The sequence below is a fragment of the Glycine max genome, chromosome 3, assembly GCF_000004515.6.
Source record: "Glycine max cultivar Williams 82 chromosome 3, Glycine_max_v4.0, whole genome shotgun sequence".
Lineage (NCBI taxonomy): Eukaryota > Viridiplantae > Streptophyta > Magnoliopsida > Fabales > Fabaceae > Glycine > Glycine max.
This window is the reverse complement of record NC_016090.4, coordinates 29,056,302-29,083,758: the sequence shown is the minus strand read 5'-3', so window position 1 is coordinate 29,083,758 and position 27,457 is coordinate 29,056,302. Positions and strand designations below refer to the sequence as shown.

General features: G+C 32.7%; 1 protein-coding gene and 1 pseudogene across 1 annotated transcript; one reads left to right on the top strand and one right to left on the bottom strand.

Moving 5' to 3' along the window:
• The first annotated feature begins 5,227 nt into the window (after positions 1–5,227).
• Positions 5,228–13,420, top strand: LHP1-2 (chromo domain-containing protein LHP1-2). Its single transcript, XM_006576598.4, has 6 exons — positions 5,228–5,895; positions 6,800–6,825; positions 7,047–7,133; positions 7,382–8,137; positions 12,709–12,769; positions 13,053–13,420. Exons 1-6 carry the CDS (start codon positions 5,521–5,523, stop codon positions 13,098–13,100), a joined length of 1,353 nt encoding a protein of 450 aa, XP_006576661.1. The 5' UTR covers positions 5,228–5,520; the 3' UTR covers positions 13,101–13,420.
• A 9,335-nt stretch (positions 13,421–22,755) lies between these two features.
• On the bottom strand, positions 22,756–24,192 carry LOC102669338 (GATA transcription factor 2-like; annotated as a pseudogene).
• Between the last annotated feature and the right edge of the window lie 3,265 nt (positions 24,193–27,457).

The window sequence follows — 27,457 nt, the reverse complement described above, 5'->3', positions numbered from 1 at the left end:
GATTAGACGTAAATAAATACAAGTGGTAAAAGTTGTGTTTGATGTGCTAATAGATCATGATCTGTATTTTAGTGTTTGGTGTTTCAAACTATATCTCTCACAAACACCAATTAGTATAACATTGAAGTGTTGCAGTTAAAATCATCATTTAATATTTTACTTCTTAGATTCTATTTTGTAAAAATATTCTCCTGGGATCTATTGAAATCCTATAAAAAAATAAATGAAGTCCAAGATTTAAAAATGTTGATCTTCATCAAAAGGTACGCTTTGTTGTGTAGACCTGCTATGATGAAAGAAGTGATTTTCTGTTGAAATACTTGTCAAGCCAAACCTATTAGCAGTGACTCTCTGCATGAAGAAGAGACATGTATTTAATGCAAACATTAAATATCTCAACAGTGACAATTCATCAAATGAAAAACTTAAGTGAAAAATCAATTTGTTGAGAAACAGTAGACACTTGAAGATGACGACTACAAATAGAAGAAAATTTGAAAAACAAGACACACATCAATCTTGCGTGAAATATTCTTTTGTTCTTTTTTGTAAAGTTTTCTGTAAATTTTTATATAGATAAAAAAATTATAAGAACACCTTGTATACCTTGATAGAAAAGACTAAAGAAGTTAATGAAACTTGGTGGGTTACCAAAAAGTGGATGTAGCCTCACTGATGAAGACAAACCAGTATAAAACCGTGTATGTTCTTTTTTACTGCTTTCCTTTGTGTTTAATTAACAAAGGGTTTTGGATTTATTTTTAAATCTTATATATATTTTTTATCTATTAAGAAAATCGTTTCCTCGTTGTCTGATCAAACTTTTCACTATATCTCTTATCTATTTTAAGTAAAACTCTTATCAAACCATAACGTGTGTTTTTTTTAAAGAAAAAATTAAAATTTCTAAAAAATATAATTCAACCCTCCTTTTTATGTTATTTGCTTCTACATATTATACATACACACACATGTGTGTGTATAAAAGATTGTTTGATTCTATGAGGTGAAGTCATGTGACAACCTCATATTTATTTCCTCCTAATAATTCAATTAATTAGTGCATATTTTATATTTATTCTATTTCCGATAAAATCTTAAATCAATTATAATATATATTATTTTTTATAGAACATACAAGTGTAAAATTACTATATACTATATTTGTTCTATCTTTGAGTTATTCAGATTATTCAGGGGAACTAAACCAATTGAATTTTGAATCAATCTACTATATATATATATAGTCAAAATTAGATTTTGTTATACCAAATTTTTATATTGACGGATTGATTAGCCTAAAAATGTATGTTTGATTGATTAATCAATTACCTAAATATTACATAATTGATTAATTCAAATATTAACAAATATACATAAAGTGTTGATTTTAATGTGTCAAATTTTTATTCGGATTAATTATGAGATTTTTAATTTTTTTTAAGGATCAATGATACAGTTATAAAAAAAGAAATAAATTAAGTATTTTTCATAGAAGAAAGTCAAAAGAGAACATCCAAGATATTACTAAAGTGAAAGAAATCCTACTTAAGACAACACCTCAATAATAACAATTTTATGAAACATGTATATATAAAAATATATTTAAATATTTATTGACATACTAACATACAATCATTAAAATTTAAGCTAAATAATTAATAATATATTAAACTCAAAATAATATAAAAAATTACTCCTAAAAATCATAAAATATGGATTTAATATCATGCAAGGCATAGAAAACTAAGCTAGTATATAATATATGATGATGTTGAGAAAATGATTAAAAGAACATGATACTTTTTTTTATTAACTCGTTAAAAAAAGAATTTTTTATTAACATAAATAATTTAAAACTTTTCCTTTGCATATAAAGTGATTTTCTCTCTCTTAAAAGCATGTCTCGTGTAATCTTAATAAATTTTAATTAATAATAAAATAATCTATTAAAATATATTATTATAAGAGTTTAATAATTTAATTGTTATATATTGTTGGTATAAAGTTTTTTATATTGTCAATCAACCATAATCACAATTTATGAAATATAGGATTTTTCAAGAATGTTAGGATAAAATTTAAATTTTTTAAACATGTGACATTATGTGATTCATTAACAATGTAAAAAATCATATATCTTAAATGAATAAGGAAAAAAAGATAAAATATATTTTTGATACTTCTGAAATTTTCTAAATTTAATTTTAGTCTTTCAAAAAATTTTAGTCCTATTTTGGTCTTTCAAATTTGAAAATATTTCACTTTTGATCCTTAAAATCGTTAAAATTATCATTTAGAGTAAATTATACTAATCTTTCCTAAGGTTTACACATACTACACTTGATATTCTTCCCTAACGGTGTTAACTTTCTGTTAAAAAAATTACATGAAAAATTAATAATCCTTCGTTTAGGTTATACCTATTTTACCCATTCATTCAACCTCCATCTTCTTTCTTCTACCTCCTGCTGTCAAGTTTTGAAACCACTGCACTCAAATATGAAACTCAACATCACTTAGATTTGATTTTAACCAGCACCACCACACTAGCCGCTTTACCTTTGCCAACAACACCACATTGTCACCGTCGTGCGATAATGATTCATCTTCTGAGACTTCCATCGCAAATTGACAGTGTTTGCATTGAATGGTCCACCTTCATTGTGTTTGTGAATGGTTGAAGTTGCACATATTGGGTCTTGATCATGAACACCGTCTTGGGTACTACAAGTGTTCTTTTTTTGTTGTTGTACACAGGGTTGGCCCAACGGTAAAGCAATTGAAGCTTCAGTTTTAGGTCTACCAACATTTGTTATTAGTTTTTTAAAGTAAAAAAAGTCACACATGTTGCCTATAAGACCTCACATATCACTTTTTTCTTTAAAGTAAAAAAAAAAAAGTCTCTTAATTTTTGCTTTAGACCTCACTTTTTATTGGACTAATTCTGGGTGTACACTCATGTTTTTTGGGTTTTCTTATTTTGATAAATTTGAGATTCCATGAGAGATGATCTTTTGCTCCAGATTAAGGGTTTAGTGGTTGTGGGATTACAACTATTGTTTAGATTACTTCATTTGAAGTTGGGGGTGAAGAATTTTGGTCGATTTGAAAGAGAGGATAGACATAATTGGAATGAACCACTTTGTTGGTTGTGTTGGCCATCAATTTTTGGTCATGTTGGTTTATTTCACTCCAATTTGGTCATCCCCATAGCCTTTGTAAAATGAGCCCATTCTAGAACTATGATGGTTTGATTTCAAAATTGCAATATCATTCATGGATAAATGTAGAGTGTTGACAAATTTATTCTCGAAAGATGAAAATTCAAACTTTAGTCCTCGAAAGTGAAAAAACAACGACAAATTCATCCATCCATTAATTATCATCTATTACTGTTAATGAAAGAGCATACGTGCCCCGCCACAGAGGGACATAAATGTTACAAAAATGATTGCCAACATGACTGCTGAATAGGTTGGACTAAAATGTCATTAAGTTTCCATTAGTCTAATTTTCCAGACCCTAAATTTTGTTTCATTTAAGGGTAAAATATAATTTAATCTTCATCTTTTCCTCTTTTGTGATTGAAAATTTTGTAAAGATTGATACACTACTATAATGTTTTTTTGGGTACACTAATAGAATGTTTATTTTGGTACACTAATAGAATGTTTATTTTGAAAGTTTTCTATTGTGAGAGTAATAGGTAGTGATAAAATCAAGTAGAGTTTCATTTTTTTGTAAGGATTAAACTTAATGGCTCTGCATTTTTGTTTGTGCACTTTTGTTTGAGTCTCATATTTTGGGTAAGGTATTGTCACATTAGAAATTTTAGAACAACAAATAGATTATGTTTATTATTCAATATTATGCTTATTATTATGTTTGTTCTAACTTATGCTTGCCTCCCAATTTTTCTAAGGCCTTATTGTAATGTTATGCTTGCAATGATAAAAAAGGATGGGGGAGATTAAGATTAAATTAAATTATATTTTATTCTTAATGAAACAAAATTTTGGGTATGACAAATTACTCAAATAGAAACTTACTAACATTTTGGTCTAATGAAAACTTATTGACATTTTGGTTCAATTTATTCAGTAGCTATGTTGGCAATTATTTCTGTGATATTTTCATCCATTTGTGCCTCGTAAGCTCTTTCGTTAACGGTAATGAACGAAAATTAACATATGGATGAATTTGTCGCGCTTTTTTTATTTTCGGGACTAAAATTTGAATATTAATCTTTCGAGGAAGAATTTGTTAATACTTTATACATTTAAAGACAAAAATAATTATTTATCTTGTCATTCATAATTTGCTCATGCTTTTAATTGTTAAATAAAAAAACCATTCAATGTTTTCTTTATTAACCTTGAGTTGAATAAAGACAATTGACTTATCAAGGATTTCATACTACTTATTAATACGTTACAACAATTCTTTTGTCATTTAGTATTTAAATAGGTTACAACAATTGAATCATATAATTATACATAAATAATTAAAATTTAATGTAAAAAAGTCACTATTTTTTAAGTGATCATATTATATTAAATTTTGATCGTTTATATTTAATTATATGATTCAAATTTAATTATTTCACTCCTATAAAATAACTTTATGATGTCATATATATATATATATATATTCATTTAATACCTTATTAAAACACAAAATGAAAGTCTACCTATTTAATAGTTACACATTTTGTAATATATATTTAATACATTATATATATATATATGTTTATTTTTTAAAAAAAGTAAGAAAATTATTAAAAGAATATAAGACATTTTTTTATCTATATAAATAATTTTAAAAATTTCCTTTGCATATAAAGAAGGTCTCTTTTTTTCTTTTTTCTTTTTAAATGTTTCTTTTTGTTTGATCAGTAAGAATTGAAAATGATACTATGATTTACGACACCCATATACTTTACTTAAAAAACATGCCTAATATAATATTACAAAATTTAGTAAATTAAAATTAATAATAAAATAATCGATTAAAAATACATTATTATATCTAAGATGAATATACACATAAAGAAAATACCTAAGATGAATATTGTGATTAATGGCAACAAAAAGAAAAAAAGAAGAAGCAAAAAAACAAAGAAACATAGTTGAAAAAGAGTTGGCGGGGCAGGGAGGGAAACAAAATTACAAAACCCTCCAAACCAAAAATCCAAAACTCCCACAATAAAAAAGAAATAGAAAAGGAAAAAAAATCTTAAACAAAAAAGGGCACGAAAAAGGGAAAAAGGGGCGAATGAAGAAAAGCGTTAAATAAAAAACCGGAGCGATGGATCACACTTTTTGATATTAGATTGACACCTCATCACCTCAGAGTGTACACATTTTTTGGTGCTTCCTCCTCTGTCTCAAGCTGAGGCTGTTTCTGTTGAGCTAAAGAAAAAAAAAAACTAAAACAGAAAGAAAAGAACACAGTTTCTTTCAAGGTTGTTCCTTTTCGATTCTTGTTACGTTTTTATTTGTTGTGATTGTTGCTGCAATGAAGGGTGGTGGTGGGAAGAGAAAGGCTGCTACCTCGGAGGCTCCGAACGATGTTGCTGCTGCTGCTGGTGGTGCTTCTGTTCCTTCTGATGGTGCTGATTTGGGTGTTGGAGACGGTGTTGGTGTGAAAGTTCAAAACTTTGAGGGAAACGAGGGTACCCAGTTGCGGAAAACTGAAGAAGAAAAAGAAGAGCCCAACGTGGAGGGTGATGATGAAGGAGAAGAAGAAGAAGATTATGCTGAGGGAGAGGAAGAATATGAAGAAGGAGAAAATGGTGGTGCTGCTGTTGCTCAAGGGGGACGACAAGGTTTTCCTGTTCTTGGTGAGAATTTCTTTGAGGTTCAGGCTATTCGTCGTAAGAGGGTGCGCAAGGTAAAAAGAAGTTCCCTCCTTTTTATATTTCGTGGTTCTTGATTTTGTTTCTTTTTCCACTGTAATGGGGTTTTTTTAGCTATTTTTTTATTGGCCTAGCTTTATCCGTGATGGGGATTTTTTTTCTTCTGGTTATTGTTTTGGTCTAATGGGTGTGCCTGTTCTTGTAGCTAACCTCTCATAGGCTTTGTTGTGTTGCTGTTCTTCGTATTCTTTGGCGATTGAGGGTTATGTTTTTTCCTTGTTTTGTGTTGGGTTGTGTCTGTGTGTATGTGTGTGTGTGTGTGTGTGTTTTTTTTTGTCTAGTTTAATCTGTAATGGGGGTTTTTTTCTGCTTATTTTTTTTGGTCTAATGGGGTCATGTAGCCTACCTCTCATAGTCTTTGTTTTTTCTTCTTTGGTGATTGAGGGTTATGTTTTTTCCTTGATTTGTGTTTTGTCTGTGTTTTTTTTTTTAATTGTAATGGGGATTTTTTTTCTAGTTATTTTTTTGCTTCAATGGGGGGTGCCCAGTTGCCGAATGACGTTGTGTCATTCATGTAGCCAACCTCCCCATAGGCCTTTTGTTGTTTTTCTTTTTCTTTGGTGATTGAGGGTTATGTTTTTTTCCTTGTTGTGTTGTGTCTGTATTTTTATTTTAAAATTATTTTATCTGTAATGGGGATATTTTTTTTCGAGTTATGTTTTTGGTCTAGTTTTATCTGTAATAGAGATTTTTTTTCCTAGTATTTTTTTTTTGCTGCTGTGGGGGTACCCTGTTTCTGAATGACGTTGTGTGATTCATGTAATTGATATCTGATTGTGGGATCTTTTTGCTGATGTTCTTCTTCCTTGGCCTGACTTGTTTTTTGTTTTTTGGGTTCTCCTTTATGACAATGTGGATTTCAAATGTTGCAAATAACAGGGTCAGGTGCAATACTTAATCAAATGGTGAGTAACCCCTTTTGCTCATTTGTCTTTTGTTCTTATTTTCTGGACTGGGTTGTGATGAAAAATAAGGATGTGACAATTGGTGTGGTGAAAGATAAGGATGTGACAATGGGTTGGAAGAGAGTGTGAATGTATGGATATCATTACTCAAAGGGTAAAGGGCCTAGTGTGAAAACTATATGTGTATTTTTGCTGATTTGTTTGTTTGTTTATCACTGAAGGAATGGGTGGCCTGAGACAGCCAACACATGGGAGCCTCCAGAAAATCTAGAGTCTGTTCCTGATGTTGTTGAAGCTTTTGAGGAGAGGTATTCCCTTTCTCTTCCATATAATTTTTTCGTTTTTTTGGACCTTGTGTTAAATTATGAGTAAGGATGTGAAAAGGCATATATTCCGTAATTCCGATTATAGTTTGTATTTGTGTTCTGTTTTGCTGCAATTGTGTGTAGGTTGCTTATAAACAGAGGTATAAAGATTATAATTACCTGAAACTGGTTGGATTTATTTTCTAGGTTGTGAAAATTGTCTGTTCACTTTTTTTTTTGTGGTTTTGAAGCTTGAAGTCAGGCAAACATCGGAAGCGCAAACGCAAGCATGTAGTGCATCATACTCAACCCAAGAAGCGGCTGGAGCGTTCTACCACTCCTTACAGCCTTCGGCGTTTTTCGACTGGTACAGCTGAGAACCATACACAGTCAGCTCCTCCTCTTATTGATCCTAGCCTTCCTAATATTCCCGCCTTCCCTCGTACTGTGCTGTTTTCTGATGATGTGGGAAATGGTGCTGAAGGCAGCAGTCTTAGAAAAGCCACACCCTCTAATGCTAACAGGTCTGCAAATGGTTCAGAACCAAATATTAAAAGGACTGAGGAAAATGATTATGATCCTGTGCTTAGTGAGCTTAAAACTATGACTGCCAATGGGAATGATACAGACAGGCTTGCAATACGGATTCCAGAAGCCAAGGGTTCTGGGCCTTCTGGCAGTAACGATCAAATGGATGCTAAATCAAAGGGGGTTTCCATGGAAACAAATGCAAGTGGCCGCTGCCGGGGATCCAAAAGGAGAAAATGTGGTTCCGTAAAGAGGTTCAAGAAAGAATTATATGCTAATGAGCCTGCTAATACAGAAAATCCAGTTGGCTTGCCTGTTAGTACAGCTGAGCCAGAACAAACAAGAGATGCTGGTAGTGGTGGTAATACTAATCATGCCAGACCTGCTAGCAATATTGTAAACATTATAAAGCCAGTAGGCTATTCAGCTTCAGTAGCCAGTGGAACGCAGGATGTTTTAGTAACCTTCGTGGCTTCAAAGTAAGTTACACTGCTATTAACACTAAATTTCATTGTGCTTTAGTTTTCAGAATATGCTTGCTAAGAATAATTGATTTTTACTCATGTTTATTATTTTAGTTATGTTTATTTTTTAGATATCTTTCTTCTGTGATACACCCTGTCTGTTTAGAAATGGAAAAGTGTTAGCTTTAGTTGTGAATGTCCATTCTTAAATAATGATTTTTTTTTGGTCCATGAAATTTTAGTCCTTATAACTGCTTTTTATTAAATTTTGTAGTGACAAAGTTGATCAAGCTTCTGGTTAATAAATGAGGCCAGGCACTGATATTTGCTATGCAACATCATTTACGTATATTTTAATTGATAAAACATGTACCTATATGATTGATATAGAAAGAAATGTTAATGTAGCTTGAAATTTATTGACTGGTTGAAGCATATTTTATTATTATTATTATATTTATTTTTGCTACAAGTTTTTTTTTGCTCAGCAAAGATAATATTATATATATTTAACTTAGAGTACCAGAGGTACTAAGTACAAAATAGAAGACACCATACAAAAGGTTCCACGATCAGACCTATATATTCTGAGAGAGAACCTTTTTATGCGTGCAATTCCTCTATTAGACCTTTTGCTACAAGTTAATGCTTGAATTCTATTATGCCCGTGAATTCTTGATAGAAAAGAGGAAATTGATGTAGTTGAGAAACTAAGATGTCTTCAATTCCTCTATTAGGGAAAAAGATTGTCCAACTGAATCTGATGCTCACAAATGCTAAAATATATTAAAAAATGAATCACATTCCTTCAAATTCTATGGTTCATCAACTAGATCATGATGGGCTTTGAGGAGACCCCACTCGATGATAGGACCTAACAATGCTCCATTGGGGTCCTAAGGGAAGCGAAGAAAGGGAAATGGGAGTGCGGAAGTGTTGTTTGCGCACACAAACATCAAGTGCCCAAGACAAGCCCATCCAACTTGGGTTTGCTATTGCTCATGACTTGTATTGCAGTTAGCTTGTTTGAGAATTGGTTTGATTAAGGAAATAACCTAGTGTTAGGGTAGGGTTAAAGCTCTGCTTCACTCCACCATCTCTAACTAGGCACTAGTAAGCAAGGAAAACAGTCCTATTGTGGAACTGGGAAAGAAAATATCTATAGTCTACATCATCGGTAGGGAAAGGAACCATTCAAATAAAGAAGTCACAAAAGGAAAGAATAAGGATTTGGATAAAGAGAAATGTCGAGTTTAGCGGTAATGTCATAAGCCAAAGCTAGACCATTGGAGTTTAGTGGTAATATCCATAATCAACATCATTGGTAAGGAAAGGAGCTGTTCAAATAAAGAAGTCACAAAAGGAAATAATAAGGATTTGGATAAAGAGAAATGTTGAGTTTAGTGGTAATGTCATAAGCCAAAGCTAGAGCATTGGAGTTTAGCCAAATAAGAGAAAAAAAGGTTTTGGAATGCATATTTTGAAACTAAATAATCAACCAAAGACCCCCACAATATTTACCCATGACATCGACTCCCACCACAATGGCAAGATTTTATCACAACCAAAAAATAAGTGAGATGCATCCTCCTCATGACTTCTGCAAAATGGGCAGCTAGCACCATTTATTTCCACACCTCTTCTTAAATTGTTCCTTGTAAGCAATTCATCTCGTATTAATCTTGCAGGCTGTCGGGTATCAGGAGGCAGCGTTGGCAGAGTTGGTGGATATCCATAACTAGGAGCATCTGGCACCATAGGAATAGGATTATCTTCTCAAATGACAATTTCAATGCCAACAAATTGATGGAGGATGCTATATTTCTTTGTTGGACATGGTTTAAAAACCTGGAAAAAGGATTCAACTTACCTTTCCATTACCGGTCCAGTAATATCAGGGATGCTTTTTGTAATGGGGGGGGGGGGGGGAGCATGCTATAGATATTGGGTAGTTATATACCAAGTTTACAGTCAGATGTATGGTAGCCTAATTCTTGTTAATTAACTTGTATTAGGATACCATACCTCTGCATATCTTGGTGCTGATGTGTATTTTGTACAGTACCTCTTGTACCGATGTTTATATCTAATATATTAGTATTTTTGCTGATAAAAAAAACTCCAAGCAAAGATTGAGGCTTTACTTGGGATTTTTAATTTCCATATTGCTTTAAACACTTCATCCCGAGTCAATGATAACAAGACTTTGTTGAGAAGTGTATAAGCATTTCCCACTGAATACTTCCCAATTGAATCCCCTCCCCAAGTCCAAGTGTCTTGTTGCTGCATTTGTACTACCAAACCCTGTATATCCTCCATAAAATTTGCAGCTGCAACTATTTCTCCTTCCAGAAAAAACCTCCTCCATTGGAGTTGCCATTCCTAACCTGTAGTTGTTGTTATCTCCATTTGCTGAACTTCTTGTTGTTGAGAAATCTGGTACAGTCTTGGGTACTTCTCCTTCAATGACACTCCATCCTCCTTCCAAGCTTCTTCCCAAAACAGCACCTTTGAATCACAACCTATTTTCCATTTTTTTTTGCTATTAAACCAGCTCCCTTCCTCCGTCAAATTGCAAATGAAGCTTAGGTCCCTCCACCATATAGATTCTCTGTTGGATCTTCTTGTCTCATCCAGATTCTGCCAACCTCTGTATTTTGAATTCAGAACATGTGCCCACAATTCACCTTAACGGTGAAACAGGTTCCAATGCCATTTCCCAAGTAAAGCATTGTTGAACTTCCTCAAATCCCTGATACCCAGGCCCCCTGCCTCTTTTGGCATACATACTGTTCCCCAGCTCACCTAGGCAATCTTCTTTTGTGATTTGAGTTTCCTCCCCACAAGAACCACCTCTATAGCTTTACCAGCCCGTCCACCACCTTCTTCGGCACCCTGAAAAAAGAGAAGTAGAAAATTGGGATTGAGTTCAAGACTGACTTTATCAAAGTCAGTATTCCCCCAAAAGAGATATTTTTGTTTCCATTTTGACAATTTTCTTTCACATTTTTTAACTATTGCATCCCATGTCTCACTATGCCTTGGGTTTGCCCCAATAGGGATACCCAAATAAGAAAAGGGTATTGACAACCTTCTGCAATTTAAGTAGCTGGCAGCATTGTTAATCCAATGTTCAGTTGTCCCAAATGCCCCAAAACTACTTTTGGCAAAATTAATCTTCAATCCCGACATTAATTCAAAACATCTCAGCATCATCTTGATTGCTTTGACATTCTCCATCGTCGCTGTCCCAAAGATTGTCGTTTGCATATTGTAATATGCTAATGTCTACATTATTACCCCCAACCTAAAGCCTTCAAATAGATTCCTTTCTTGTGCTTTCCTCATCAAATCGGTTGATCCCTAAGCTACAACGTTGAACAGGAAAGGGGCTAGTGGGTCCCCTTGCCTGAGACCTCTCTGAGGAATGAACTCAGCTGTTGGCTTCCATTGTTGACCAAAATAGAAATAGAAGCTGATTTCAGGCAACCTTTGATCCATGTAATCCATTTAGGACAGAAACCCACCCTCCTCATCATATACAAGAGAAACTCCTAGCATATTGACTCATATGCCTTTTTATAATCAACTTTGAACACAAGGCAGCTTTTATTTTGTCCTTTTTCTTCATCAACCACTTCGTTAGCTATAAGCACACTATGCAGCATATGTCTCCCTTCAACAAAAGCAGTTTGGCGTTTGTCAATGATGGTTGGCATGACCTTCTTCAATCTTCTAGAAAACACTTTGGCCACAATTTTATACATACTGCCTATTAATGATTTGCGCTAAGAATGATAACCTTGAACTCCATTTAATTATTACAATATTTATTATAGATCATTATTTGTTGTATATATTGTAGGCTACCACGATTGCAGCCTTATTGTGTGCAATTGACAGCTATGATTTTCAGAACTAGTCATGCGTTTTTCTTTGTATATATGTATAACCTTGAACTTGTCCTATTTGATTACTGCACTACTTTATTCTGTTGCTCACTCATTTAATGCATGTATTCTACCAAAATAAAGGCTTCACAAACTCAGATTTAACAGAACACATGCTCCTATAGTTTATGTTTTTAGTTATTGGTCATGAATATGTGCTTTATAATATGCTTTTGTTAGTTGCATATTCAATGTTTTATTATTGACACCATGAATCTTACAATTCACGATACAATTTAATTCACGATTTGAATCCTGATTCAACTATCATGGAGGGGATTGATCTATATTGAAAATTTTAAGCTAATAAATAACTTGGATTGTATAAAGGAGAGCAACAAAGGAAGCAAAAGGCTTTTATTTATATCCAGATTCTAACTGCCACATAAGTTTGTTCAAAGTCATTGAGCAAATGTGCTTATTCTGTTTGCTTTTGGCATATATCACTTGATTCGGAGAGCCTAGGATTTCCTTTTCATTATTCAATTTTGTTCCTAAATGTGTATCCTTTACACCTCATTTATTTATATCAAGACTTTGCAGGTCTATTCCATGAGTGTATTCTAATTTCTATGAATTATTTAGTATTCATACAACATGCTTCTTCACCTAATGCTTATCTTGTCAACTTTGTAGGTCTGATGGAACAGAAGTGATGGTTGACAACAAGTATCTAAAAACATTTAATCCACTTCTTGTAATATCCTATACCTTCACATTATTACATTTAATTATCGGGTGTATTGTCTTTTTGGTCCCTCATCTTTTGTGGATTTCTGTTTTTAGTCTCAAATTTTTTGATTTGCTGATGTAAGTTTTGAGTAACTAAATCCAGTCAATAAACTTGAGGAACTGAAAATGGAAATCCACAAAGATGAGAGACCAAAAAGTTCATAAACCTTGATTATTTCCTCAATTCCTCGTTAAAATGTTGCTATGGCCTCTTTTCACCCAAACCTTGTATTTTTCATATGTTGCAGCTGATCAATTTCTATGAGCAGCATCTTCGCTACAGCCCTACATTGTGACCAAACAGAGGATAGAAGGTGCTTTTGAGTATGTAGTTAGGTTCGCACCATCGTATTTATTTAGTTGTGTTGAAGAATGCCTTACTTTTGTAGATGCAGAAGATAGTAAAGGGTAAGAAATGCATTGTTTGTTAGTTACATGTAGGTATGACTTTTTAGCCAATGGTTGTCGGTGTGGCTATATACTGTAATGCATGCTGATGGCATAAAGAACAATATATTTTAAATGCCTCAACACATGAGGATAGACAATAGTTTCGTCAAGAGTTAGTTAGTCAAGAAAGAAAAACTATTTTGGATGAATGTCAATTTTTATGGAAGTTCTTGGCTATTCCTGGGCGATTTGTGTTTGCCTATTGTATTTTGAATACTGATTGGTTGATTGATTGACATGATTCTAAAGGAAAATCCACAATTAACCGTTAAGGTGGATGTAGATTTTTTTTGGATGATGAAATGCTATGTTTCATCCAGTTTTCATCCCAACATGAGATGCAAGTTTGGTTGGAAAGTTTTAATTTATTTTATTTTTATATGCAGGACTCAGTATTCAGAAGTTATTTTGGTTTTGGATTTCTTATTAATCCAAGTTAAGCATTTCTAGCTTTTTGTTTACAGAGTAATTAAATTTGATTGATTATGTTTTTCAATCACATTTCATATAAGAATTTTCACGGGTGCAGAAAAGCGCGTGCAACTCTCACTTGTTATGGTCAGACATTATTATTAAGCACAAAGTAAGCAAGAGATTAACAAAAAAGAAAAGTCATATAATCTGAATAAGTTTGTGAAGTGATTACATATGCTATACTTTAATTATAATTAAATGCAATTTATGGGCTACGGCTCGTTGACTGCTTAGTATGTGATCATCCTTAGTTAAACATACATCCTCTAATTATTACATATACCTCTCTTTTCTATTTCTTTGTCATTAAATTTACTTAAATAACCCAATCCCTTAGTCCCTCCCATCTAAATATTAGAAAAAAATGCATGCTGAGGTCAATTTAGAGAGGCCAATACTTGAGGCAATTATTAAACCAAAGTCAGATCCAATTTGGACTGGTAAATTGAACAAAGTTGCAGAACTTAATTTTAATTGATCTGTAATGACCTAGGCTAATTGATGAAATACTGATAAATGATAAAATTTGTGGTTTAAAACAGAGGGGGGTTTGGTTTTGTGAGGTTTTTTTTCTTTTTCTTTTTTATTTTTTTTATCCAGAGTATTTGAACACGGGTTCAGCAGGTTTATAACATTTATAAATATCTTATCCAACCAATTAAGTTAGGCCTCTTTAGTGTTTTGTGAGATTCTTTAATGGTAGATACTGTGTAAGTTTTATAACAATCCACAATGGAAAACTAAATCTATTTAAATAGGAGTTTTGTCAGTTTAGAGGATTTAACATGAAATATATTTGGGTATCATGAGATTTAACACCTACACTCTGATTACTTTTTTAACTTAAGCATAAGGTGGTTCTTGTTAACAAGATTAATGATATATAGACAAACATAATAACATTAATCTTGTTTCATTGGATCATCCGGGAATCTTAATCCGGAAACTAAATTAATGTCTTTTTCTTTTCAAGTTCATGAAAAACAAATCTTGTTTAGAGAAAATGTAAAAACATTACCATTGTGTTGAATAAGATGATCTTCATCATCCAATAGAATCTTTGAACAAAATTGACCGTTTTGGTTTTTCAGGTAAAAGTAGAGATAAACAAAAAAAAAAAATAAATTGTGGTTGGCATCCAATTTCCTTGTGTTAATAATATCATATTATATTGCGTCTTGAGAAAATGATAGAAACTCGAAAAGTGGTCTTTACATGAGACGTACAGTTGGGATAGCTCAACCAATTATTAGACAAATGTCACCAAATAAAGGAACAAACTTTATGTCATTCCTATCTGCAAAATAACCTTCCAATGCAATTCTCTTATAAATTGCATTTCAATTCTTCTTTGAACATTGTAATAACATAGTCACATGTTAGTGTGTTAAGATGGAAAGGGGGCCATCACCACTAATGCCTTCTCTATTCTTGCTTTGCTTGGGATTCCTAATCTACTGGCCTAGTTTGTTTTCCATTTTAGACACATTATTAACTTCATTGCAATGGATATCAGAAGTTGATGAAAAAAGTGTTGCAACCTTAATCTTGGTTCTTCTTGTTCTTTTAGTATATGCATTTATTCACTTGCCTTCTTCATTTCCCTTTAGCAAATCATCTTATGGTATAAACCGTCACGTCAGCATCTCAAGCCATGATTATGCTGGATTTGAGTTCGGCTTGGGAACATTGCTCTTATTTTTGCTTTTCATTCTTTTGTATAATCTATTTTGACACCATAGACTCTTAATTGTTATAAATCTCTCTTTGCGCTGTAATGTTTAATGCACTAAATTTTTTCACAACGATCCACCACAAGAGAATTGATATTTTAGTAGCATTTTTGTGTGTGTGCATCTTGGCTCGGGCTTACTGATTTGCTCGAATTCTCAATTATACTTGCGCTGCTGCAGGTTGCTAAACGTAGTGCAAGTTTGAAATTTTATACTGAAAAGTAGGTATTGATTGCCTGAACTTCCTTTGCCTCAATCCATGTGAAAGAAATAGTTGGAGATATAAAGTTGATTGACCGGTTAAGAAAGAAAAAAAAGAAGGAAATATCACATAATTGATTACTCATGTTAACAAAAATTAATAAATTAATAATTAATATTTTTCAATAAAAATAAAAAATGTCTCTAATCCTATGTTTGGTAGAAAGAAAAGAAAACAAAAAAGACTAAAGGAAAATTTGAAATTTTAATCGGAGAGAAAGTAAAAGGAAAGAAGATTTTATATTTTTATTTATTGAAATCAGCTTTTTTTTTCTTTAACCAAACAAAGGAAAATATATCGTTATACTTGTTTTCTTTCTTCTCACTTTCACACTCCTTCCATACGGATCCCAAATATTCAAAATGATTTTTAAGTTTGATTAATGGAAAACGGTCTCCTGCTTGCTCTGTGGCGCCTGCATTCCACCCTGTGGAATATGATGTATTTATCAAACGGTTTCTAGTTTTATTATGTGAGTGCTGCATTGTAAACAATTTACGTGTCTAACTTCAATCTATTTCAGTGTACAAAATATAAGATGAGAACAATTTTTCCGTAGGGTTTTGTTTAAAAATGTAAAAGACGTGACTTCACCCATCAATTTGAAGTCTTCTGATGTGTGTTCTCCCTTTTTGATAAAACTAGTTGGATAACCTGTGAGATACAGGGATAATATTATTTATGTTTTATTGTTATTGTGAATATATAAGAAATATTGATAAATATTATTATAAACATTTAAGAGATTAAATTGTTAGAATTATACAAGGTTTATTATTTATATTAACAAAATTTATTTATAGATATAACTGACGCAAGTAAAATAAAATCTTAAATGCAACTGAAAAGATAATAAATAAAAATTGATTTTATATATTGACTTCACAAAATTTACAAATGTAAAGTGTTATATATTTGAATTATATTAATGTATGATATCGGAATAATAATAATTGTTAAAAAATAATAACTAGTATAAATGGTTAGCAAATTTGTCTCTTTGAGAATTGAGATGTAGCCCAAAAAGATATAAAGTCAACAAATAAAACTTGACTATTGAAATGAAATAAAATTGGAAAGCTTTCATTAAGATCACGGTTATTATTAACACAACAATGGAAACTCGAGTCACTTGTGATCATTACATGTTCAATATAATAATTCATTTTTCCAATTTATTCTCAGCATATCCAACTAATAATATTGATATGAAGTTACTCTAACATTCAGATTTATGAATCAACTATAAAATTTGCAAGATTATAAATCCACAATTTTGGAGATAAGAACCAACAATTATAATCAACATTTTCATTTAGAAGTATGATTGATTACAAAAGCAAAACATCAAAATAGAGTTGAATCGATAAAAAATAGGCAATACGACCCATATAAAACTTGACATCACAACACACACAAAGATCTTAGAGCTTCCTTACATAATTATTAGAGCTCATAACACAAAGAAGGTTCTAATTTTCCCGCTATTATTGCGCAACATCCATCCCATGTCCAATAAAATATATACAAATAGCTATACTTTAGTGAGTATCCTTCAACACCACTACTATTAGAGTTGAGTGGCCTCCTTAATGCCAAAACTATGCACAGAAAATTCTTGGCTTGAGCAAGAGCAAGACTCTCAGGCATGTACATTGTTCACACAACTGACCAAACTTATTGCCACCATGCTGCAAAATAAGAAATGGGCACTTATAGTCACCAAAAGAAGTTTAAGGAAATGATTTGCTTTACCATTTCTTTCATTTAATTTGACGAAACAATGTTGATGAAAGAATAAGGAATATGCTAATCATTAACAAAAACTTAAGTAACCACATAGAAAGAACCAACAATATATTATATTACGATATAACAGGTCAACTGCACAACTAAAATTAAAACATAATACTCAAATATGACACACACATAACAAAATATAAGCTTAAGAAAATGCAAGTCGTCTAATATCGAAAATCTGAACAAAGCATAAAAGGGAACTTATTATATACAATAAAAAAACATGGAGAATATATAATAACTAAAGCAAAAATTGAAACTTGCACATGAATATGTCCAACTAGTTCTCACCATTGAACTAGCTAATTACATAGAAATACCAATAGAATGACAAACTTTGAATTCCCACTATAAAATAAGGACAAAATCCATCAGTATTTATTTTCAACACCTTGAAACTGATTGTCAGTCATATTGCTACTCAGAGTTCCAAAGAAATTGATACCATAATCACAAGCAAGTTCTTGAATTTTGAAAGTAGGTAAAACCTAGAGGAAAAAAATGAGAACTTTTGTATGTATCTATAGAGAATACTAACTAACTCTATATGCCACTTTTTTCAACCCTTTTAAAATTTGCTTTTGTTAGGTTCGATACCTACAAATTAAATGCGCCTTCAGCACTACCGGCCTTCCGTTAAATAAAGTAACATGTATAAATCTAACAATATATATATATATATATATATATATATATATATATATATATATATATATATCTTCAAAGAAGGAATGATAAAAACATATTGGAGAATATATATATAGAAAATTTGAACACAATAGAAAAGGAAACTAATTATAAATATAATAACTACAACAACACTCGAACCCTACATGAGGGATAGGTCCTCCTAGTTCTCACCCCCGATAATTAACTAAGAAGCAAATCAAAAGAGTTTGAAAAATCAATTTGTTACACTATGTAACTCTCTCTGATAAGCATGTAATCAAATCATAATGAGTAGTCGAGAACACCTTAAGTGGATCTGGCCAGTCATATTTCAATATCTTGTCTTTATAATCAATTTCTAATGAACCAATGAAAAAACAAATTTTCACGAAAACTTTGAGTTATGAATAATTTCATATATATATATATATATATGTACAACAAATAATTGCATATGTTGTGGTTACTGTGTTTTTTTATTTTCATTAGCATTCTCTACCATATTCAAAACATGCTCCTACTCTTAAACATCATCTTCATAAAATATTTTTTTTATTCTTTCAACGATAATAAATTTTCAAAAGTGCGGACCTACCAGGGTCAGAAGTTTTCTTCACACCATAATAGTTCACAGCTCTATCCTCAAGTGAATGCACCTTAACAAAAAATTCCCCCGATGGGACATAAGCAACCATCGTTCCATATGGCAGATTTGCATTTTTCCATTTTTCTTGAGTTGTTAGCATCTAAAAATTCTAAGTTGCTTTATCAAGTATTTCTGTGGCTACAGTAAAAAGTTTAAAAAATAGGAATGAGCATCAAGTGCAAATAGTATATTGTGCATCCCCAGAGTTGGATGAACTTGTAGCCAAATTGAATAAATCACTCCTACCAAAATATATTTCCGTCATGGTTTCTTATCTGTAGAAAGTTGTTCTTTTGGTGCAAATTGCTTCAATTTATGCCTCTTGGCAACTGGGTCTTTTGGCAACAGGTGGTGGCTAGAATGAACGAAAGCAAAATAAAATTATTAGAAGTGTAACCCAATCACTATTTGCATACACATAAACTATTGGACAACTATAAATGTAGCATATTACTTGATCAACCAAGCCATAGATTATTTGAAACCCACTTAATATAGATTTAAAAAAATAGATTATGGCTTCCTTCAACCCTACTTAATATTTTAGTAAATTGAAATTTTTGTCAAACCTATAAATTTAGAATTTGAAAAACAAAAAAAATTCAACCCATCTCCAGGGAAAAGCAGTGGATATATTTTATTATTCATTTATTGACCTGTATTATTTTCACATCCATTGCCATATAGTCTAGAATACCTCTAATCTTTAATCTTCCTTATCAGTGTCTTATTGTTGTGCCTATACCCAATATCACAGCTCAAATCTTCCTTAACAATGTCCTATTTCTGTGCTCAACATAGAAATTTTTGCTAACAAAATTCACTAGATCCCTTACTTAAGACAATATGATAAAATGGTCACCACAACCCCATAAACTATTTCTAAAAATTAAAGGTTGTTATAACTTATAACCCCAAAAGATGTAAACAAATGAAAGTGCTCAATGAACAAATGAAATTCCCAAAAGCCAACTTTGTCACAACAAACGTACCAAATACTTGCATATTGCTTCCTTGGGATGCAACACCAATTTATATATAAAATCAAACATTTGCCAGAAAATTATAAAGAAATAAATAACCATATGATAAAATGGTAACATGTTTGTTAGATCTCTAAATGAGATAGCTTCAACTACTTTGATAATCCTTTTCTAAGATGTATAAGAATTGCTATATATTTTCTTTAAAAAAGAGCAGAATATAAAAAAGAAGGGGAAGGAAAATTTAATTGATCAGAAAAGAAAGGGAATGAAAATGGTATATACAAAAGTTTAAATATTGGCTTATCTTGAGAATTATTGTAATCGATTACCTAATGCTCTATTACCAATATCAGAGTAGAGACTTGAACATATAAAAAGAAAAACAATTTTACCAAGAGCAAAAAATAAACACCCCAAGAAAATTAATTTTACCATTAAGACAAAAAAAATCTGAATTTAAACATATTGAACATATAACAGAAGAAGAACCATCTAGCAGGAGAAAAATGAATAGAAAGAGAGATTAAGAAGAGGGATTAAAAGAATTTAAGAACATGAAGCAAAAAAGATAACTTGGAGTTCATTTTTTTGCCTGGGCTCATCAACAAACAATGAAACCCATTTCTTTTTCTTGAGTGTAGGCTCAAATTCCCTTATTCTCAAAGAAACCAAAGTGAAAAACTTACATTCAACCCTTCACATGCTTCAATGAGTGAGGAAAAAAAATACATAGACAGAAAAAAAATATTTTGATTCAATTACAACAAAAGAGAAATCAAAATAAAAAGTTATCTCTATAAATAGATTCATACTGAGATTCCATTCTCAAACCAAGATATGAGAATTGTTGCTAGTGAAGCTACTCACGTTGTTGAAGTTGCTGGTGAAGTTGGTCGACGTTGGTTCGGGGAAGATTGGTGTTGTCATTTTCTTCGGAACTCAAACTGTTGCCTGTGCGTAGTGTATGAGCTTTAGAAATGGAAGAAAAAATTAGATGTCATACTAATTAATTCTATATAACTATCTTTAGCAAGTAAAATCATTCATAAATTAAAAATACTATAGTTTTAAAACAACATTCATAAAAATGGAATGTAATAACGAGTCTTTTAATACAATCTACTGATTATCATAATCTGAAGAGTGTTTGCCGTTGCATTTGTGCAAAAATATTTCATGCATCAGGTGGTAGGAATTGCATGACAATTGATTGAAATTGCTGAGCTTGCTGAGATTGTTGCTGAAATTGACGACTCATCCACTCATTTTCCTCCCTTGTTTGACAAATCTCCTCACTCTGTGCAAGTCGTTGTCTCAACTAAATAATTTGAACAACTACTTGATGTTTTTTTTTTCCGTGAGACTATTATCTCCACCTTGATAATCACGAGCAAGGTCTCCAGCCCCATAAAGTTGTCCCTTGGTCTTTCCACCATCAACTTTGGCCCAACACCGAGACGCACCACAAAAGCTTGCTGGTTTCAGTTCCTAAAATCCAACTCAAAACAAAAGCTCTTTGTGACGCAAACACCGTCAACCCTATAAAATTAAAAGGAAAAATGAAGGGTTCATTATTTATCAAACTGAACCACCACTAGAAGAGTGGAAATTGGAAAAATGATTTAGTTCCAAACACAAGTAAAATAAAAAACAACAACCAGCCTGAATGATAAAAGGATATGTAAGGTTTTAACAATCATGCCATAAAAAAAAATTGCATAAAAATAAATAAGGAACTCTCTAAAATAAGAAGCCTCAGAACCTAAGTGTTGCTTGAGAGGGCACATGACATGTTCACTCAAAAGACCCGCAAGATGTGATTTTCACCTTTCTCCATTGCATTAACACTTGTGTCATTTCTCCTTCCATTGCTAATTGTAATTAGAAGACATTTGAATTAAAACAAGCACTACTAAAAAATATACATTTAACATCGCTAGGTTAACATCGGTTTTCAGAAAAATCGATGTTAGAACAAATGCGATGACATATTTGTAATTAAGACAAGTTTATTAACGTCGATTTTCGAAAAAACCGATGTTAACTAGTTAATGTTAACATCAGTTTTTGGAAAAACCGATGTTAACATTAATTCGTTAACATGAGTTTCATAAAAACTGATGTTAAGTTTAGAACCTTAACATCAATTATTCAAAAACCGATGTTAACATCAAATACTTAACAATAGTTTTCTAGAAACCGATGTTAACATGAAATCGATAACATCGGTTTTTTAGAAAACCAATGTTAACCAATATTTGTTAACATCGGTTTTCTTTAAAAAATCGATGTTGTGTTATAAATAACTTAAAACCCAAAACCCTTAATTCCCTCCCGCGCGCTCTGTCTGAGAAAGCTTTTCTCCCTCACCATTTGTGACTTTGCTTCAATCTCAGAAAGCTTTTCTCCCTCACCTCGTCATTTGCGACCTATCACCGTCATTTGCAACCTCACCATCCATTTGTCTCCTGGTCACCATTGTCACCACTGAACTGCTCCACGAGTTGGGCTTCGTCATTGTCGTGTGTTTGAGCATTCATTGGAGTTTGACATCAACGATTGAAGCTGCGGCTACCGCAAAGGGCTTCATCTCTGCCGCTATTGAGGTACGTCACTGCAACCTGTGTGTGTTTCCATTCACTCTCAGTCATCAATTCTTGGAATGTTTGTGTCACTGTGTTTTGAGAGAATGGTTGTCCACGGAAATGCTGTTAGTTTTGAAAAAATAGTAGCTTTGTTCACTTGGTTACACAGAATGATCACTGTACAGGGTTTCCATAACCCTATTTTATTATTCTATTTTTTTTTGCTATAATCAATCATAACATTAATCACTCCCCTTATCAGTATCTCTCTGTTGGCCAAATAGTTTTTTTTCCTAAAATTTGCAATTTTTTTTACATAAAAATATACCTATAACAACCACCACTACTACTGCTCACTAGAAATGGAGTAAACAGACATCCTCATCTCCATTACTTTTTGTGGGAATTGGAGTGCAAGTAGCTCACAAAAGTAGGACTTTTGGCTGGCCTATACTCTGGTAGCAACCTACCAGACTTGTACCTCACTCCACATGCATTGAATATTGTCTTTGGACCTAATGGTTCTGCCCTCCTCTATGTGGTCCTCGGAGCCAACCAATGTGTGCACCTTCTTGGCATTGGTTGTTGTTGACCATTGCTACACTCATCAAGTTCAGAGTCCCTAAAGCTTATTTCCTTGCTCACATTAATAATCACTTTTTCTTCATCCTCTTTGGTCATGATCACAACCTCTTCTTGTTGCTCCTCATTATCCTTTGGCTTTGGCATGATGAGTTCACTGTCTGCCAACCAATAAGCCTGTTTGAGTAGGGAGGGTCAGAACACAAGGCCTCATTTTGAGGGTTCAAGTGGTGTGACCATATGCTTAGAGGGTCTTTGTTGGTTCTTGGTGCTGAAAGCCTCTTCCTTTTGCTCCTTGGCTTCCCTGGCACAACAAAGTTTTGCAAATGTAGCTCATTTTGTTGTTGAGGTCTCTTCAAAGAAGGGTTAATGCTTGTGCTTGGGCTTTTTGTACTTGTAGTCTTAACACCAACAGGTACCAAGACATAGCTTGGTGGGCTTGAAAAATAGTCTTAAACAAATTCTGAAAGCCACTCCAACTCAACATCTACTTGCTGCACATTTTTATTTGAAAGAAATCCAAAATTTAGCATGAATAATAAAACAAAAAAGGACTATATCAACACTTAAATTAAATATACACCACAAAAGTATAACAAATATGGTATAATACTAAAGCTTCAAACTTGGTAAAAACAACCAGTTTCTCAAACGAAGAAAGAAAACATGACAGAAGAATTAACTTGCAAAGAACTAGGAGGGTGCAAGGGAAACTAATTAAGCTAGAACAGATAAGGTAGAAAAATGAACATTTTAAAGTGACACACTGACTCTATCACCCTGTAAAGCCAATCTCTAGTCTCAATGTGAACTCTCAATTTTTTAAATGACTTGCCAATACTACACAAAAACTGCACATAAATGTTTCCACACATACAAAAATAAACTTGATGCTATTGCTCACACATGCTTCAGTTAGAGCAGACTTCCATGCATGCACTTTGTCGATCTTGTCTTCAAATCGATGTTCATGCTTAAAGAATACTTCTGCATATGTCTCTTTCTGATTCCTAACAATTGATGGATCCACCTTATAGAAAACTGGGATCACAACCCTTCCATATCTCTTCTTGCAATCGAGTATCTTTGTGAGTTCATCCAAACACCATGTGGAAGATGCATAGTTCTCGGAGAAAACGAGATCATAAATCATAGATTCTTCTATTGAATCTATGTTGCTTTCATGCTCTACTGGGTTCATGTAATAAAGATGCATGTAATAAATTGCTTTGTGACACCATTAAGCTGTATTCACTCCTATCAATACTATAAATTTGTGAATATTTAAGTTAAGTTTGAATTTCTTTCAGGATTTAAAAGTTCTCAAATTTCCTTTGTTAATTTTTCTACATAAAGACATGGTATCTATATTAGTAAGAAATGATTGTACTAGCTTAGTGCATGTTTGGATTGAAGTTAGAAATGTTGTGTGCCTGTTTGAATGCAAGTCTAACAGATAAAAATAAAATGAAAGTAAAAGTAAAGATCCAAACATGCATACTTTCTTAGACTTGCATACTTTCTCATGCATACTTTCTTAGTAATAACTGTGAATCTTAGTGGTTGGGAGGGGGGGTTGGATAGCTAGATAAGAGAGGTAAGGAGAATGATTAGACTGTGTATCTAACTTGTTTTCGATTCTCATTATCATGCAAAATATTGTCTTCATATAGGAATAAGAATCCAATTTTACAACTAATAAAGAATATAACATACAATGTAGCTTTGGAAAAACTTACATTCTCTTTGTCTGCCACTTCAATACCTCAATGGTTATCTCTGCCTCTTTCTGTTTGTCTGCCAATTCTACTTTACATGATTTGCTTATATAGACTTTAGTGCTAATTGTTTCCTATTAATTTTTCATACAAGGCATAAAAAAAAGATTTTGATTCTAAGAGAATTACAAAATAGCAGATAGGATAATCTTCTAGAGCCAATGTCCTCTTGCCATGTCATCATTCTCTTGGTTGGACTTCCTAGACGTAATCTTGCAGATATTGAGGTTTGTTTGCTACCTTCTTTGGCCTGTGATTCATATCTATGCTTTGTATGCTTTGCTATGCTGATGATTTTGTTGGTGATAATTGCTATTGTTATATGGTGAAATTGATTCGGTGATTTTGTACGAAATCCAAAAACCCAGTCAAAAACAAGGTAAGGAATAGAAAGATTACTTCATGAATATAATAGCCACAATAAAGTTGTACGGTGCAGGAGTCAAAATTCAATGATTAAAATCTCTTAGCCAAAAGAAATTAGAAAACAAAAACATTGAATAAAACTACCAAGCACTCAAGTCTATTCATCCAAAAGGGGTTTAAGCAGCAATTGCTTGCTGGGTGGCAATCCTTTTCCTAGCTTCTTTAATGATTGATAGATTAATACCCTTACCCTTGGGCAGTGATATCCATGGCTTTGTGCCCTTTCCAATAGTGAACACATTGCCCATGCGAGTAGCAAATTCATGTCCAGTGGAATCCTGCACGTGAATTGTCTCAAAGCTACCCTTATGCTTCTCCCTGTTGTTGATTACTCCAACACGCCCCCTGTTTCTTCCACCTGTTCGGGTATGGGATACCTTTTCTGGCCAAACTACATTGACCTAACCTTGCAGAGCTTCAACTACCATTTACACAAAGAATACATGTTAAACCATAGCCATTAAGTAGGAAAATTGCAACTCAAAAATTCAAGCAATCAAATATACAAGTCCTGAAATAAAAAATTTTAAAGGTTCATTAGCATCAATATATTTGTTAGTCTATTTACACAAGAACCGAAGACAACAAAGCTAGAGTCAACTACACAATAGTATAATAATACATAGGTTGCAAATGAATCAGAATATTCATCCCCGACAGAATGGAGCCAGGTGGGAGCTTCTGCAACTAATTTGGTTAGCTAAACTCAAGTTCACATTTCACCATAACCCACTCACAAGCCATTGGAGAATGTTAGAAATACTGGTTAACATTTCCATCCTAACTCTTTTCTCTATATCTCAACCACCTCACTCCCAATTTGAAGCTTAAAAAGAAGTTAGTACCAACCTTTCTTTCTGTTACACTGCAGATTTTCTAAACCACTAGCTCTTCTCATCCATCAACAAGAGATGGAAGGCATAGACATCTTTTATGCATCACAGTCCTCAACAGCTATATGTCTTAGCATGGATCAACCCTCTTCCTCCTATTCCTCTTCCATTTCCAACACTGCAGAATTTGGTGGCAGAGCCATTGAACGCCACAACCTCATCATCACAGATCCTAGAAGAACCCCCTCAAGAGACCTCATTTCCCCTAGCTCTTTTTCTCAGTCCCCCATTGAGCCCAAACCTTTGCATGATCATCTCCAAAAGACAAAGAACAACTTTGAATGCTTTGAAACATGGCTAAGAGCTTATTCTTTTAAAAAGAAGAAAAATATATCATTATTAAAAACAAATATAATTACCCAAGAATGCACTTCAGGCCAGATCATAAATCTGGCAACAAATATAATTGATGCTGCCACGATAGAAGGCAAGAATGTTAAACAATCATAGTCCAGCAAGCTTATCTCAGCAAGGTAGCCAACCAAAAATTCAATCTACAAATTTGGTGTATGAAAATAATAAGAAAATTAGTAAACAAGACAATAAAGCTTTTAAGACAATCAAGAAGAAGAGTAGGTAGAGGCGTAGAGTAGTTCAACTCACTTTTTGGTTCTCAGAATGATGACACACCCAGTAACTGAAGTCTTGATTTGCTAATAGGATTAACAGACAAAAACATATCGATGTATGTGGCAAATCTGCCTACTCTTCAGATTAAGCAACAATAAAAGAAATATAAAACTACATGTCAGTAAAAGACTGTCAAATTAATCAACAATAAAAGTATAATCAATGAAGGTGAAAGCTGACCCTTCTTCTCTTGATAACAATGTCCCATCTCTCATAAGGGACCAAACAAACTTGTCCATCCCAACGACAATACTAGGGGGGAAACACAACCATAATCTCATGCACAACCATGTTATTGGATCTGTAGTCAGAAACTTGGCTACGCCCTTATTCACTTGTTTATTCCATTGTAGTTGAAAGGTTCATATGATTGGAAAATTTGATGTTTTTGTCATACAATTGCTTGTTACCAATTAATGTTTTTATTACTTGTTCACTGCCAATAATGACAACTGATATATGATATACAAATTGTGTTCATCATGAGCAAACCTTAGATTCCCGTTTGAGACTGAATGCAATGATTCTTGCGGACAGTTTGCATTAATCATTGTATTCAATCTCGAATTGTCCGTTTGGACAGTTTGGGGAGACTAATATTTTTATGGTAGATTCATGCGTTAAGGTTAAAATTATTTTGTTTAATTTGATGAAATTTCGGTATAATGCATTTCTAGTTGTTCTCTGAGTGCATACTTGATTATAGGGAAATTAATTTCACTGATTTCATGTCGTGTAC

Excerpts from the sequence above, each read along its gene's own strand:
- LHP1-2 (XM_006576598.4), top strand. The coding sequence starts at position 5,521 with ATGAAGGGTGGTGGTGGGAAGAGAAAGGCTGCTACCTCGGAGGCTCCG. Across the intron at positions 5,896-6,799 it reads GTCGTAAGAGGGTGCGCAAG|GGTCAGGTGCAATACTTAAT; the intron begins GTAAAAAGAAGT and ends TGCAAATAACAG. Across the intron at positions 6,826-7,046 it reads GTGCAATACTTAATCAAATG|GAATGGGTGGCCTGAGACAG; the intron begins GTGAGTAACCCC and ends TTATCACTGAAG.